At 40.3% G+C, this 15,260-nt stretch overlaps 1 protein-coding gene across 13 annotated transcripts in view; it reads left to right on the forward strand.

The window, feature by feature from the left end:
* The window catches only part of spire1a (spire-type actin nucleation factor 1a), a 28,380-nt gene that overhangs the window by 8,785 nt on the left and 4,335 nt on the right, over positions 1-15,260 (forward strand). The window contains exons 3-16 of one of the 13 annotated variants that reach the window (XM_069515928.1): positions 2,346-2,387; positions 3,916-4,182; positions 6,267-6,392; positions 9,123-9,197; positions 9,310-9,483; positions 9,641-9,727; positions 9,965-10,094; positions 11,225-11,266; positions 12,547-12,594; positions 12,873-13,030; positions 13,274-13,355; positions 13,473-13,615; positions 14,642-14,665; positions 14,949-14,978. In XM_069515928.1, coding sequence (XP_069372029.1) covers positions 2,346-2,387; positions 3,916-4,182; positions 6,267-6,392; positions 9,123-9,197; positions 9,310-9,483; positions 9,641-9,727; positions 9,965-10,094; positions 11,225-11,266; positions 12,547-12,594; positions 12,873-13,030; positions 13,274-13,355; positions 13,473-13,615; positions 14,642-14,665; positions 14,949-14,978 — 1,428 coding nt within the window. The remainder of the gene's footprint in view (positions 1-2,345; positions 2,388-3,915; positions 4,183-6,266; positions 6,393-9,122; positions 9,198-9,309; positions 9,484-9,640; positions 9,728-9,964; positions 10,095-11,224; positions 11,267-12,546; positions 12,595-12,872; positions 13,031-13,273; positions 13,356-13,472; positions 13,616-14,641; positions 14,666-14,948; positions 14,979-15,260) is intronic. The other 12 variants (XM_069515929.1, XM_069515933.1, XM_069515931.1 and 9 more) reach the window with 12 other exon arrangements.

Consider the following 15,260-nt stretch of genomic DNA (forward strand, 5'->3'; position numbering starts at 1 on the left):
TTAATCAGGTTTATTTTAACTGAGCTCTTTAACACAAACCACTTATCTTATCCCATTTGTGTTTTGGTTGACACATTGGTTCTTCTTCCTTCATGGATACTCGTCTTGTTCTCTTTGATTGTATACAACTGAAGATACATATATCTTTGGTTTTTTGTTTTAGTATTATTAGTCTTTGCAGTTTGCCACTTTTTAACTAAACTGGGAGACAATCAGAAATGTTTATTAATTATAAATGTGGTATTGGATTCTTCGGTTTTTGTCTTCCGACAGTAGCACCCAGCCTCAGGGCCTCGAGCCACAGACATCGACAGTATTTATACTCATGAGTGACCAAACTCGCCTGCTTTCCTCTGATATTTTCAGCCTGGGAGCAGACCAAACAGATGTCCTAAATTATATGTCTCATGTTATTTGGTCTAAGTGTTAAAGCTTGACCCATTTCCATAAAAAAAAAAAGACTGAGTGGGCACAAAGCTTTAATAATGTCATGTTTGGGTAAGAAAAGGTCAATTTCAGCATAAAGAGTTTCTTGTATCATTTGTTATTCTATAATTTATAAGCTATTTAGCTATTTACCCTTAATTCAACGTGAACGCATTTGTTCCTTCACGAGATACAATCCCAGCCTCTGACACCGGTCTGAAAGAGATTCTCTACTATAATATAAGCCTTTGTTGGGAAAACCACATTTCTTACCCTGGGCAATGATGTCATACAAGAACCTACTATCTGTTTATTTGTTAGTGGAGCGTGAGGAAAGTTGAGGGAGGCTGAAGAATATTGTGAATGGACATATTTGGAAAGAGCCACATTCATGAGGATGATTTGTAGAATTTACACCTTTTATTTAGTAAAGTGGTAAAAAAAACTGCGTCATCACCAATACTTTTTTTTTTTTTCCTCCTTCGACACGAAGATGACTCATCTTGCTGCATTTCCTCATTCGGAAAATATTGGAAATTTCTTGCGTTACCTGTGGGTGACTGAGGCCTCGCTGGTGGGAACATATGTGTGTTTCATCCTCTGTGGCAAGCTTCCGCCTCTGTTAGGTGGAGCCCGGTTTCTATTAGTGGCTCAGGCTGTTCCTGAAACCCAGCAGTGGGTTCTCTGGATGTCTTTCCCAACTCTTAATCTGCACACTCATTCCCTTCCTCCGCCTCGCTGCCTTTTGCTTTGCCCGTCCTCATTCCTCTGTCACAAGTCTTCGTATGAGATTATCATGTGTAATTGGAAAATCAAACCCCTTTTTCCTGTTTCAGATGTTTTTCCCCTCTCCTTCAGACATAAACTCAAATGATATTCTTCAATATAAAGAACTGAAATTTAGGAAAGCCTTCAATCAATGTTATGTATATATTTTCTGTCCATTCATGTCTGTAACATAGTCTGTCTATAAAACCATCAGGGGGCGATTGAGACGCATTGGCTTCACTTATAGGGAGCATTCATTTTGTCCCTCTTAATATACAGTCTATGGTCTGTATATTTGGCAAACTGACATTCACCAGAGTAAATTTAGAATTAAATTAATTATACACTGACTAGTGAGTATTCTTGTGCTAGCTACTGTTAAATAAACCGTTGTCTGTTGTCGACAGGGAAGGAACTGTTGTCTGAATGCGCTCAGGCCTGTTCAGTATAGTAAATATTGCTTATTTGGAGATGTAATCTAATGCAACTGATTATATTGGACACGGACTCAAGATGATTTTCCACACTTTATTAGTGACAATACTTTATCATGCGTGAAAATTTGCGTCAAGTGAATGAGATCCCTTGTGCTGTCTGTCACTGCATTCCCCGACTATCTCACGGCGCATGTTGTCCTACAGATGGATTATGAGGTTACATAATCAGACACTAAGGAATAGGATATTTATTTTAGCCATGGAACAGGATTATCAGCCGCGCACAGTGACGGTTGATAGATGATCACATAGAATGCCACAACCTTGATATTTGCTCAGAGATTAGGATCAGTAGATTATTATTGGGGAATTTTGAATGGGTTTGGCTACTTTTCATTGATATTTTTAAGAACTGGAGTTTTTGATTTTTAGGAAGACAGTGTGGAGTTTAAATCTGAATAAGAGAGCCACAATGCTATGGCAGTTTTTGACACAAATTCAGAAACAACCGGCACAAAGGCATTATACACTGCTGTTTAGTGTTGAGCAGTTCTGACGAGACACAAAATTGTGAATAAATAAAAATGTCATGTTTATTTTAGATTATATACATCATCAACTCAAAGGTCCTTAGCTTGAACAGTGCTGACCTGAATTTGGTCATGATCTCTGTTTCAGCCATGACTTAATAACTTTTCACCTTTTTCATTCTAGATCAAACAAAGCAGAAGATGGGCACGTAGCTCTTTGAGTCAGGTGATGCAGAACTATGTAGTTTGTCTTAAGGCTTTAAAGTCAGGATCGTCTTTATTGTCCCAGTCAGGGTTCATGTCCAGCAAATACACACAAAGACAACATCGACTGTGACAACGGCACTAAAAACACAAAGCAAGTTTAGGGTCTGGAAGTTCATGACAAGTACAAGTGCTGGTGTGTACAAATGAGCAAAGCACCAGGAATGGAAAATTCACACCAAGTAGTAGATGAAAGAAGTTTTAGTGTCTTCCCTGTTGAGTGAAAATTGTGTATTTATAGAATTGTGGGTATTATGGGTTGAGGGAATATTTTCTTTTCTTTATAAAGTTAAATAAAGCATTGAAATACCCTCTGGATACTCTGAACAAGCATCCTCACAAACCTGAAAACAGGGCTGTGTTTATTTATTATCTCAGGAACAGCTGATGTTTTTGGAACATCTTGGTTGCTTAAGTAATTAACTCCAAATATGCCCAGTCAACACCCTCTCTCTCTGCACTCCCAAGCACCAAACCCAAGAGCAGCCAGCCGTGCCTGTCCACACCGGCTTCACCCATTTCGACTCTGTTGAAATAGGGAGGCGTCTAAAAAACAAAAACAATGTGGCTCCATTCCTTTAACTATAAGAAAAAACATTACACGAATGAGTCACAGTGTGCTGTGCATATTGCCTTTTAACAAAAGCCATCTTATGAAAGCTTTGAGGAGTTGCTTGTTGCTACATTTAGACCTGCAGTGTTGTTATATGTGAGCACTGGGCTGCCACTCATCGAGCAATCCTACCACTCTGATTGTAGTCTACAGAATAATGGAGCGGTGTAAAGATGGATTTTCTGCTTTTTTGCTGATTACTAAACATTTGCTGAAATTAGTGTTGGTCAGAGAGGCCGTATATAAAGATAGACGTGATTGAAAATCCACCGGGCACATTCAAGTTAGCTATTTGGGAACAAGTTTGGTTATTTGCCCCGTCAAACAAAATGTCTGTTAGCGAGACGAGCTCAAAGGTACATTTAGGACAAGAATGAAATTTGTTGATTTGAGAGCAGTGGTTGGATGAAGCTGAAGGAGAAGACATGATGCAGTGAAAGAGCGACTTTGTCTCGTAGCGACGCGTGGTAGTTTGAGACATTAAGATGAGTTAGATCAAGTTGCAGAAAAAGATGGGTCATACCCGGCTTATTAATGAGGGGAAGCAGTTATTAAATGAAATCATCATAAGATTATGGTAATTATCAGGCTGTTTGGAGGAACACTGTGACCTCATTTCACATCTACTGTGGGCACATGACCTGTCTTCCGGTTTGTTCAGGTGAATAGAGTTTTCTGTCAATAGAATTGTTTATCTAACCAAAACAGGGCTGCAATGAAGTGGGGTTTGCTCCATGAGGATGTGCTGTTGTGCCGTTAATTACAGATCAGCAGGGGCAGAGAAACATACAAAAGTTGACTGTAGAAACTGTAGAAACTCAATTAAAAGGAACTATTTTAGACCAGTCAACAATAACAACCTGTTTTTTTCCCACAGGTGATCGACTCACTGGGTGTCATGATCTACAAAGCTCTGGACTATGGCCTCAAGGAAAATGAGGAGCGTGAACTCAGCCCACCACTTGAGCGTCTGATCGACATGATGACCAACAATGAAGAAACCGAGAGCGACCCATGTCCCGACGAGGGCTACGAGGCCACTGAGGAGGAGGATGAGTGTGAGGAGGAGGAGGAAGAGGAGCTTGTTTCCACCACTACCACCTGCGCAGTCAGCAGCATTCGCAGCTATCGAGATATTATCTTGGTAGGTTGTTCTGCAAAAGTGTTTTCGCTTTTCCCACCCACATTTTTTAGGTCAGGTCTGTAAACAGAGCAGTATGTCCGCATGCAATTATCACTCCTGATGGAGGCCGTCACGCTGTAAATTCCCCAAGTAGCTTCAGAATATGAGACTGGTAATTAAAGCTGTATAAACACACTGGTATTTGGGGAATAGGCTTAGAAACGTTCACAGCCTGTTCCCTCCATATAATGAACCTGGTGTAGGATATAAATGTTAGGTCTGTTTGCTGCCAATGCGGCACCGCCCTAGCCCCTAATTCCTCCCAACAATGATTCTCTTTGAGTTTAGTCTGCAACATGTTGATATGACATAGCGAGATTAGATAACGAGACATTCCTGACGGACCTCCTTCCTTCCTCACACTCTGCTGTTCTGCTGGTCAGAGGCAGGTTGGGTCGACGAGGGTTCAGCGAGACGTGAAGCTGACTGAAGTTGACAGGGGTAGTTGGGTGGTGGATGTGCAGAGTGGTGCATTAGTAAATTGGAGCAAACTGAGGGAGTGCCCACATAGGCCAACGTCCTCTTACCAAAGCTGTCAATCTGTAGCTGCTTGCAGACATTCACTGAACTCCAGATAATCGCCTGACATTCTTTGGAGGGGAGAACTCAAAATGTCTGCAGAGTTTCTACCACCAAGCCTGTTAAAAACTCTGGATAATGTCTGAATGAGTCCGTGTGAGAAAACGGCAGGAGATCCTCCACAGGATTCACCGCAAGCGAATTGGTTTGTTTATGCTGTTTCTGACAGATGACGGACACAAAACTGAAAAACAAATAAAACCAAAAGAAAACAAATATCTCTGATTGAAAAATCTGTGACATTCACCTTGAACACACGACAGATGAACTCTCCGTAGATTTCTGTGTTGAGCTGAGAATCTCCTGCTGCGTTGGTCATGTGTGAAAGGCAACTTTGCAGAAAGTCCGGACCCAATTTTGCAAACATCCTCAGGACTTCATGTCTAAACACACAGTGAGACATCAGTTTGACACCAAATCTGGAAACAGTGACACTAGCTCATGTTAGCTCGTCCATCATGCTGCTTTTTGCCTCCATTTTTTAGGTGATAAATATGTTTTTGTGCTTAACAAATATCATTTGTCTAGTAGAAACCACAAAAATGTGGAAATAATTTTAGCATGTTGGCAAATACTCTCACTACCCAGGTGTCGTCTTACTTGGGAATTTCTTTCAGTGACAAGGAAGAAGACAATATCTGCTGAGTCAGACATGCCTGTGGCTCACCAAGCCCTTCAGAGGAACATGAAAAATGTCATTCATCCAGTTTAGTCCTTTGTTGATGCTGGAGATAATGTTATGGCTCATCCATTACTGCTGTGGCAGGCAGCCTTTATTGTCATGACAGTCGCAGGCGAACCATAAGGGTCAGTTCTTTATGAGGTTTAGGAGATGCCAATAAGACAATGTTGCTGCAACTGGACAATCAGGTTCACGCTGTTGTTGTTTTGTTTTGCTTCACACGGGAAAAGGTTTTAGCTGCACTACTGGTGCTCATCTGTGGACGATGAAATTGTTAATCGGATGGATCGCCAGCACAATTTCTAGAAACAACTTTGCTTTTTATCTAGCGACACCATGAGGTGACTTGTGGGGCTTTAACACCTGTTGAATGCATTGTCATGGAATTTAGCGAGATTGGTTTATTGTGTGTTATGCCCAAACACACCCATGGTTAATGAAGAGAGTAAATAAAACCATTTTGAACCACCCACAATTAAACTATCAAAAGTGAATTTAGTCACACCCTAAATGAACATTAACTTAAATCATTAAAATATTGACTTTATTGTTTGTATAATTTGGGTTTGGCAGAAAAATAAGCATTTAGCTTAGTAGTTCATGCTAACATCATTGTAATTCTAACCATTTGGACATTTTCCAGATTGTTAAATCAATTTAAACAAAACTTTTTAGGATTATATCAGAAAATAACTGTGCGCATGGTTTTTGATGTGTGTATATATTGTTTTTTCTATAATGTAAATTAATAAGTGGTCACAAAAACTGCTCTCTTCCTCTTTAGCTATGTTCTTCCCACCTGCCCAGCCCATCAGACGCTCCCAGTCACTACCGGGCGGTGTGCCGTGCGCTCTATGCAGAGACCAGGGAGCTGCACACCTTTCTGGAAAAGATCAAGAGTGCCAAAGAGGTAAGACAGTCTGGAATCTGACATCTGCAAGTTAATGACAAATCTGGTGAGGAGACAAGCAGAAAAACAAACCATTCCATCTACTCATCCGTCAGAGTTTTTCTTTTCTTTTGCCTTAACACGTGATCCTAGTCTGACATGTACACTGACTCATCTACACCTTTTTAATAAATAAAGAGAAACTGGTTTTTATTAATTTCTTCTCATTCTCCTTCCCAAAGTTTCCATACTCAGAATGTTGGACCTGATTACACATCACAAACCTGTCATAATACAAAAGAAACTGGAAGAGAAAGAGTGATCTGAGGAAGTGCCAAACTCTTTAGTCTCTGGGATTTTACCACTCTGCTTTGGTTTTTACCTTTAATTGGTTGAATTAGGTTCTGTTTGGTAAACAGGATTTTTATTGCTGGAAAAAGAAAATACAAGAGTCGTGCCCAGAAATAACAACAGCAGCCACCCACAGGATCCAGACTGTCGGTGTCCCTGTCTGACCCCATGCTCAGGGCATCTGAGAACTTGTCAGGGGTGATTTAAGTCAGCATGGACATGATCTGGCACCACGGTGCCTGCTAGCTGGCAGATTTGATTCTTGTAAACGAGAGTATTGCTACCAGAGTAATGGACTATGAGTAGTGAGAGATTCCCTGTGGAGATCTTTCAGACACAATGTTTCAGACTATCAACCAAGATGTGTTGGAGTTAGCTTTTTTTAATTAACATGATTAATTCAAATCATTAGATGGAAAACTGGAGCATAGTCAGTGGATGATGTGGATATTTTGTGTGTAGAATAATAATGTGTTGTGCTTTGACTTTATTCTAATGAGAGTTGCACCACTTAGAATAGAAAATAATCTATTCTTTTAGATGGTACTCAGGTATTGGTCAGGTTTGGTCATGTTAGCTTGTCCATCTACTTGATTTTTTGATGCTGCAGATGCCTGTAATCGAGGGAAAACATTTGGCTTTGGTCGAGTTCGGACACAAAAAACAATAAAAAGTGTTTTCATAGAGGTGTGATGAATTATAATGTCTCTTTAGAAATCATCTTTCCTGCTTTGAAATTACACACAAATTCACTGAAAGCCCAAATGACCCAGTTTTTCCACCAGCTCTTAAATGCAGCGTGCATTTGTGAATCTGTGTGTAGTGGAGAGTGAACAGGGTCTGGACAGCCCGCATGCTGTTTAAGATGATTCAGGCATAGCAGCTGAAGTGTTTACTCTCATTTAACAAGCTGCAAATAAATACATACAGCTTTTACACTTGTGAAGTTGAAGTAAAAAATAATTTTATAAAATATTGAGATTTTGTGATGTGTGCATTTGCAAAGCTGCTCTACATGTGGACCAATTGCCGGGAATTTGTTTGTGGATTTAAACATGCATTTCTGAAAGTTACATATAAATCATTGTGCGTGTGGGAAAACATTTCCTATAAATAGATATCAAGTGAAACTGTCATGCAGTGACTGGTTTGTGTTGTTGTGTCCACATGACTTATTCCATAGTTTGTCAGACGGTGTAGCGTCAGTGCACAGTATGAACACATGAGCTGCGACTTCAGCGGGAGGCATGCTTCATGCAAACGTTCTTATGTAATATATGGTTATTGAATCAAGTGTAACGTTATTACAGCAGTTTAAGGAGCTTACAGGAGGGGACTGCCAGGCGACTGAGGCCCCTCTGCCCCTCCTGTAGCACTGAATGTTACAGGATTATTAATTGCTAATGAGTAACAGTACACGTTATCACGGATGGCTACAATTTAGGAGGATAATCAATAAGGTCTTTATCTTTATGTTTTTCAAACCCTCTTTTTTTCCATGCTAAGTTTCACTGAGAGAAAAGTTTTTCCGGTTTGAAAAAGGTGAAGGATAAATACTGTACCTACATGTTTAGATATCAGAAGAGATCAGTCGTGTCAGCAGAAAAGAACGATTATGCTCAGGTATAAGGGATGTGTTTGAGCAGAAACACAGGTGTGGATTAATAGATGAGAAAAAAAGCAGCTGCTGGCAGAGGAAGAAATGACTTTCTGTCTTTTGATTTGAAAGTCTGTCGTTGGATGATATCATAGATTATGTCTGATTCAATTTTGATTAACCTGAACTGAACTGGAGACAAGAATGAAGTACAGTTGGACTAAGATGAGGAACACAGTTTTTCTTTATTATAGACAGTCAGAGTGGCTACTTGTCTTAGTCAGTACACACTCGTGCCTTCAGTAGAAAACAAACTAAGTGAAAGGATGGTGTGACAGTGTGTTTAAAATACACACAGCAGAGAGCTTGTTACCATGTCCAGGGTTACCACATGCAACAGACTCAGACTGTAAAGAAAAGGATGCACATGTCCAATATGTCCACATGGAGGGGGACTTGATGTCTGCATCAGTCGTAGAACTTAAATTAACTGACTTGTACAGTGAGCATTCAGCAGACAGACTCATTAATAGCTGTCATTAGTTGGCCATTGACTTTTCTCTTTCCCTCTGGTACAATGTCAATATAGAATGAGACTGATATCGACATTCTCGTGCAAAACACAACATCCATCGATGAATTAACCAGACAGCTGGACGTCTGCCATTGGCCTTAACTTAATCCCAGCCAGTGCTGTGAATGCATTCATACTCGTACTGCATATCATAACAGTAGAAAACTATTTTAGATTTCTATCTCTATCTATCTTTTTTCATACGTTTCCTGTTTCTTTTGTTGGCTAGAACCTTCGGAAAATGGAAGGTGAGACTCGGGAGGAAGCTGTCAAAGACCTTGATGAGCTGCAAAACGCAGACTGGGTAAGAAGGATATCTACGTTACTGCACCACTAGATTTAACTATGTGGCCATGCATTGGTAATTGCATAACATGTGTTCTGCCCATACCTGCAACGAGTATTAATTATTGAAGTCCCTCCAGGCACGGTTCTGGGTGCAGGTGATGCGAGATCTTCGACACGGCGTAAAGCTGAAGAAGGTTCAGGAACGCCAGTACAACCCACTGCCCATTGAATACCAGCTCACGCCCTACGAAATGCTGATGGACGACATCCGCTCCAAACGTTACAAGCTGCGAAAAGTCATGGTGTGGATTTAATCATCCCTCACAGACTCACCACAAATATTAATTTCTTTTTAGCCGAGGGCAAAGTGTACATTATGTGGATTTGAAATCTCAGATGGCGACAACGTTTTTTTTTAGTAAGTCGTTATCCATATCAAATTTTCCAATGTCGTCCCAGGTCAATGGCGACATTCCCCCGAGGCTAAAGAAGAGTGCGCACGAAGTTATTCTGGAATTCATCAGGTCACGACCTCCTCTCAACCCTGTGAGTAATAAACAACACAGTGCCACTAAATGGTTCCCATTGGTCAATTATTAATAATATAATTTCGTCTACAGTTCTGACATCTCGTGTATTTTTGTATTTTAGTTTGGCAACATTTAGAGAATGATTGATCTGTTACATTCAGTCTTTCTGGGCAGTTAGAAGCGGCGGCGAATCTCATTTTGTTTCTCCATGGTAATGGCAGCCGAGCACTGACTTCTGTGGTTGTCCTGGCAGGCTGCTGCCCGTAAACTGAAACCCCACCCTGTGCGACCCCGGAGCCTCCATGAGCGCCTGCTGGAGGACATCAAAGCTGAGAGGAAGCTGAGGCCGGTGTCACCGGACATGATCCGCAGGAGTCGTCTGGGTGAGACGCCGACACATCCCAGCACACATGAACAAATGAACATGAGAAATAGAAGTGAATCACTTTTGGTACATTTTTTCAAACTCCCAAATAAATCTGTAATATCTGAAAGACGCCTCAGTTGTTTCTAATGAGTGTGGCTGTTTACATACTGCATGGAAGCTCCACTCAAAGCGAAAACCATTAACCATGACTTCACTGCTCTTAACTGCATCTGTCATTACTCTACTTATTTACTCAAACACTCTTAACATTTACTCTACAGCTCTACTCCCACATTGATCGCTTCACTTAATCAGACGTGTCACGGTGTTTAAACAAGGATGACTGTGTCTACAGCAGCTACACATGCTCTGCTAAAGTTCATCTGATTCTCTGGTTTCAACTCCTTTGACTTTTTGTCAAAATAAGTCCATTATGTAATACAGCCTTTGTGGTATTCTCGATAAAACCCAGCAATGCACGAGAGGCTCTGTGGGTATGTAGATAATGTGTTAAACCATTTAAGCTTGAATCAGATAAAAACAAGAGAATATTTCAGCAGTCAGTACCATACAGTGCCTCTACAGTTCACACAAGACTCCTTTTGTTGGGATCTTAAGAAGGGAAACATGCAGCAGTTGTTGTGTAATCAGATACTTAGGAGACAGTACATGTTCCCCCGAAATACTGTCTGAAAAGCTGATATTAGAAAGAGTATTACTCTTTAAGAATACCATATTTTTTGTGATTCACAGTTTTTAGTGGTCAATGGAGATGTACAAAAGTTAACCTATTCACTATAGGGAAAGTCAAATGCATTAGGCAAAAATACGGGCACCTTTAATTTCAATTCTTCTAATACAATACTCCAGGAAGTAATGGTGTGGTGTTTTGCCCTATTTATTATAATTGTAGAATGTAATGAATGCAACGTTTTTAAAATGTAGGAAGTAGACATGTTCCAATACTGATACAAACATCAGAAATACTTCCAATAATACCACGTTTGGTGAACACCTTATTTTACCTAATGATGTTTTATAAACTTCAATGACTCATCGATTTCCATCCATTTTAACTCTTGTGGATTTTCTTCTTCTCCTCCTCCATTTTTCTTATTTCTTTCCAAACACTGGCATTTCTGTCAGTCATGCGGCCTCTTAGCATGTCTTACAGTTTTGACTCATCAGGTAAAGTTGAACGTCACCCGCTGTTCTCCTACTGTCGCTCCTTTGTGTTTCATTCCAGGCTCTTTTTAAAGGTCAAGGCACCTGCTCCTCCCTGATTTAAACACTCATACACCTCGTTTTTAATTTCATGCTTGTGTCATAGAAATTGTGTGAACGATACACTGCTGTCACTTGTTGGATGTTGTGATGCATAAATCTACTCTACCCAGAATAAAAGATGGGCCAGGAGGGTGTGACTTAATCTCAGGTTGTGAAATGATCGTCATAGTGTTTATTAGAGCCTGATTGATTTATTGCTCTGTAGATAAAAATACCAATAATAATTTATTTAATTAGCACTTTTCCAAACATAGTAACAAAGTGCTTTTCTAAACTAAAAATAAATAAAATGTACCTTTTAAACAAGCTAAGAATAAAGTTAAACACACTAAATGTATGACAGAAATTTAAACATGACCTCTCTATAAAAAAAGTTTATATTTGCTGATATCTGCAGATAACAATAATATTTTACTGATTAATGACTATATTTCACATAAAATTTCATTTATTTTCTGAATTCAAGTTCTATATATTTGGTTGTATTTTTGTTTTATTTATAGTTAATAATAATAAAGTAAATACAGCTGAACTGTAAAATATCCAGCCTCTCCTTTGTCATAAGGGTTAGATAACGTCATCTGAGGAACCAATGGCATTTTTAATGGCTGATATATTGGGATCAGAATTTTCCAGAGCAGCATATTCAACATGTTATGAGTGTTTTATATTAAGTGTTAAAGCTCTGGATGTGTAGTAGTTCCTCTCAGTCTCTATCTGTGGTCTTGATGATGAAACATAGTCATTGAGCCAGGGCCAGTCGAGTGAAATCACAGATCATCACTCTCTCAGCCAGTGTGACCTGCTCGTCACCCTAATCCGTTCTCACAGTGGAATATGAAAACTTACATAACAGTGGTGTCAGCAGCTGCTTCAGATAAGAATGGCAGATGAGAGTCTGGTTGTGGCTCTGCAGTTCACAGAACCACACTTAATCCAGACGGACATATGAGAATAATATGTTTTTAATTTCGTGTTGTGGCTCATCATCTTATCTTTAGTTCCCTCTGTGCACAAAACATCTGTGTGTCACTGTAGCCCCTCACGTCACACCTGCTCTGACAGATGCTTGCTGCTGTCGTGCCCTCCCTGTGGTTCCAGTCTCCTGTTAGGGACTGTGATGTTAATGTGTGTGTGCGTGTGGTCATGATGAAGACCGTCTTCTCTTCTCTCCTCTTCAGGTGCAGGGAAAAGCATCAGCACTCCTCAAGACCTGTTCCGAAGCTCAGGTATAATACATGTGCTAAATCGTGGTATAAACTAAAGAGATCAACTGGCATCTGTTGTTTTGGCTTTAACTTTGTATTATTACTTATTATATTTTCGGATTGTCCGTCCCATTCTTGTAAACATGATATTTGTGGCATCATATATTTACAATACAAAGACAGCCATAGTTTACGCAGTAGTTATGTTGCCCAGCTGTTCAGATAAGAAGACAGCTCATTTCTGGTTCGAACATGAAACCGAAGCCTGAATCCTCTCCTGTTCCCTCTTTGACACACAGACACTCCGGATGCACCCAGGAAGTTGGCTGTCAGCACCCAGTCTCTGGCCAGCGGCACCAAGGGACCCGGTCAAGGTGGAGGCGTGCAGCCACTCAGCCAGAGGAAGAGGCTGCTCAGGGCGCCCACGCTGGCCGAGCTGGACAGCTCCGAATCTGACGTAAGATGATCATCACCTTTTTGTGACGACCTCTAAAATAAATGCTCTGCTAACTGCTGGATAATGTATTTGTTTCTACAACAAGACCAAACCTTGTTAAGTTACAAAAAATTCCAGTTAAGAAAAATGATACTCTGGACATAAATGATAATCTTCCAACTCTTGGAATGTTCATAAAGATGGACGACATGACTTAAAGTGTCTAAAAACATGAACGACTATGTTAAATCTTCTGTGTAACAGGAGGAGCCCACACGGAGCAGCTCTAGTATGTCTACGTCTTTAATAGAGGACACGTCGCCCGAGTCTGTCACAGGGAAGAAGGGTAGGAGTGTTACGTTGAATATACTGTAACATATTATATTCTACTTTCTGCCAAATATTCATTGTATTCACTCTTGTGTATTCTTTTTATTTTTTGATGTTTATCCCATGTCTCCAGCTCCTCCAAACTTCCTGCCCATCTCTGCCACCCCGCAGCCAGACAAGCGTCAGTCTCCACAGAGGCGGCACTCCATCGAGAAGGAGGCCCCTACCAGCGTCCGGCCCTTTGCACCTCCATCCAGACAGAGCTCCAAGTCTCTGGTACGTTAACCATGGGAACAATTTCTAATTAGACCTGAATGAATAAATGAATGAAGCTCCTCAGCTGTTTAATCTTCTACATTTCGTCGAAGACCCAACAGATTTTACTGCTTCAGTGGAAATACACTTGTTATATTATTAAACTATAATATTGTGTTACATTCTTTACTGTTGTAGCTTTGATTATCCCTTAAACTGATAAAATATGTTCAGTAATAACATATATCTAAATAAAAAGCAGCAGCGCGCAGCCTTTTACCATGGCTACATCTCCCAGCACCACCAGACGCACAATATATGTCTGTTGAAGTAGCTCCCGTCCTGTGACTGGTCATTTGTTTGGCATGAGGTCACTGGTTCTCTGAGCTGCTCTGTGCTGGTCGTATGATTCTACTGAGGTTGATGCATGTAATTGAAACCACAGGACAGGACGCTGCTGCGAAGGAGATTTAGATGGAATTGGTTCATTCTCACCACTTGTTAGTTAAATGGCCGAGGCCCCAGTTTCATGCAGCTGAATGTCGTCGCATCAGAAGACATGAATAAGACGGTTCTCATGGACATAAACGTACTGCTTTTAATATGACACAGTATCTCCTTCTACTTTAAATTTTATATTGCTATTTAAAATATAATCCAGAGGAAAGTTACTCTTGAGTAACACTTTTTTAAAAACTTTATTACTCTGATATCGCTGATGATTCACTATGAACTTACCCACCAAGAATGAGAATAATTAAGCTTCCTATATATATATATATATATATATACACATCCAACTCTATAGAACTTGAATAAAGAAAATACATTTTTTATGTAAAATGTAGAAACAAATCTTTTCTGATATGTCTGTGAAAGGCTTGAATCTAATCTCTACCAGGTGTTGTGTTTCTCTAGTTGATGTTGAACAGTAGGATCTTTGTTGCCCCCCCCTCCCCCTTGTGGTGCTCATGTACTTACACTGCTCGACTGTCGTTTCCCAAAGACTTACTCGCGGTCATTGTCTTCTTTTGTAAAATGCTGCAGCTGATGACGGATCCCAGCGCCAAGGTAACTTGGTCAAAACCCTCTCTATCCATCACCATCCATATTTTTCCTGTAGGTTCAGTCTCACAGGGTCCACACGGGACAGAGGATATTTTGTGATATATTGAAGATGATTGGACTATTGTCTTTTTTGTAGACTTTTTTTCATCATTAAGTCTAATGACATATCTAAAAAAAAAAACTCTAACAAGCTCATTGAGTTGTATAAAATTTCATGAAGTGATTAGCTTGTTAAAATACAAGGTGGTGCTCCTGTGTGAATGTCCGTCCTGTTCTCTCTGGTCAGGTGGAAGCTGCCAGTGGTGCTCAGGGCTCGGTATGTGACTGTTATAACTGCATGTGATCCCATGTTACCATCAAACGCTCATAGCACTGTGTGGGGGAACTCATCCAGAATACAGCACAGACCTGCCTGTAATTCAGCAGAGGAAGTGTTCAGAGCTTTCCACAAGGAAGTAGAGTAACAATCCAGTAGAAAACATCGGAAGGTTGGGGGTTAAATAACCCGGTTGGGTTCATTAAACTCTCTCACTACGTTATTCTCTTGCACGTATAAAGTCTCTCACGATCCAGTTTATTGAATTCCAATCCGTCAAGG

The sequence above is a fragment of the Paralichthys olivaceus genome, chromosome 20 (genome assembly GCF_024713975.1).
Source record: "Paralichthys olivaceus isolate ysfri-2021 chromosome 20, ASM2471397v2, whole genome shotgun sequence".
Taxonomy (NCBI): domain Eukaryota; kingdom Metazoa; phylum Chordata; class Actinopteri; order Pleuronectiformes; family Paralichthyidae; genus Paralichthys; species Paralichthys olivaceus.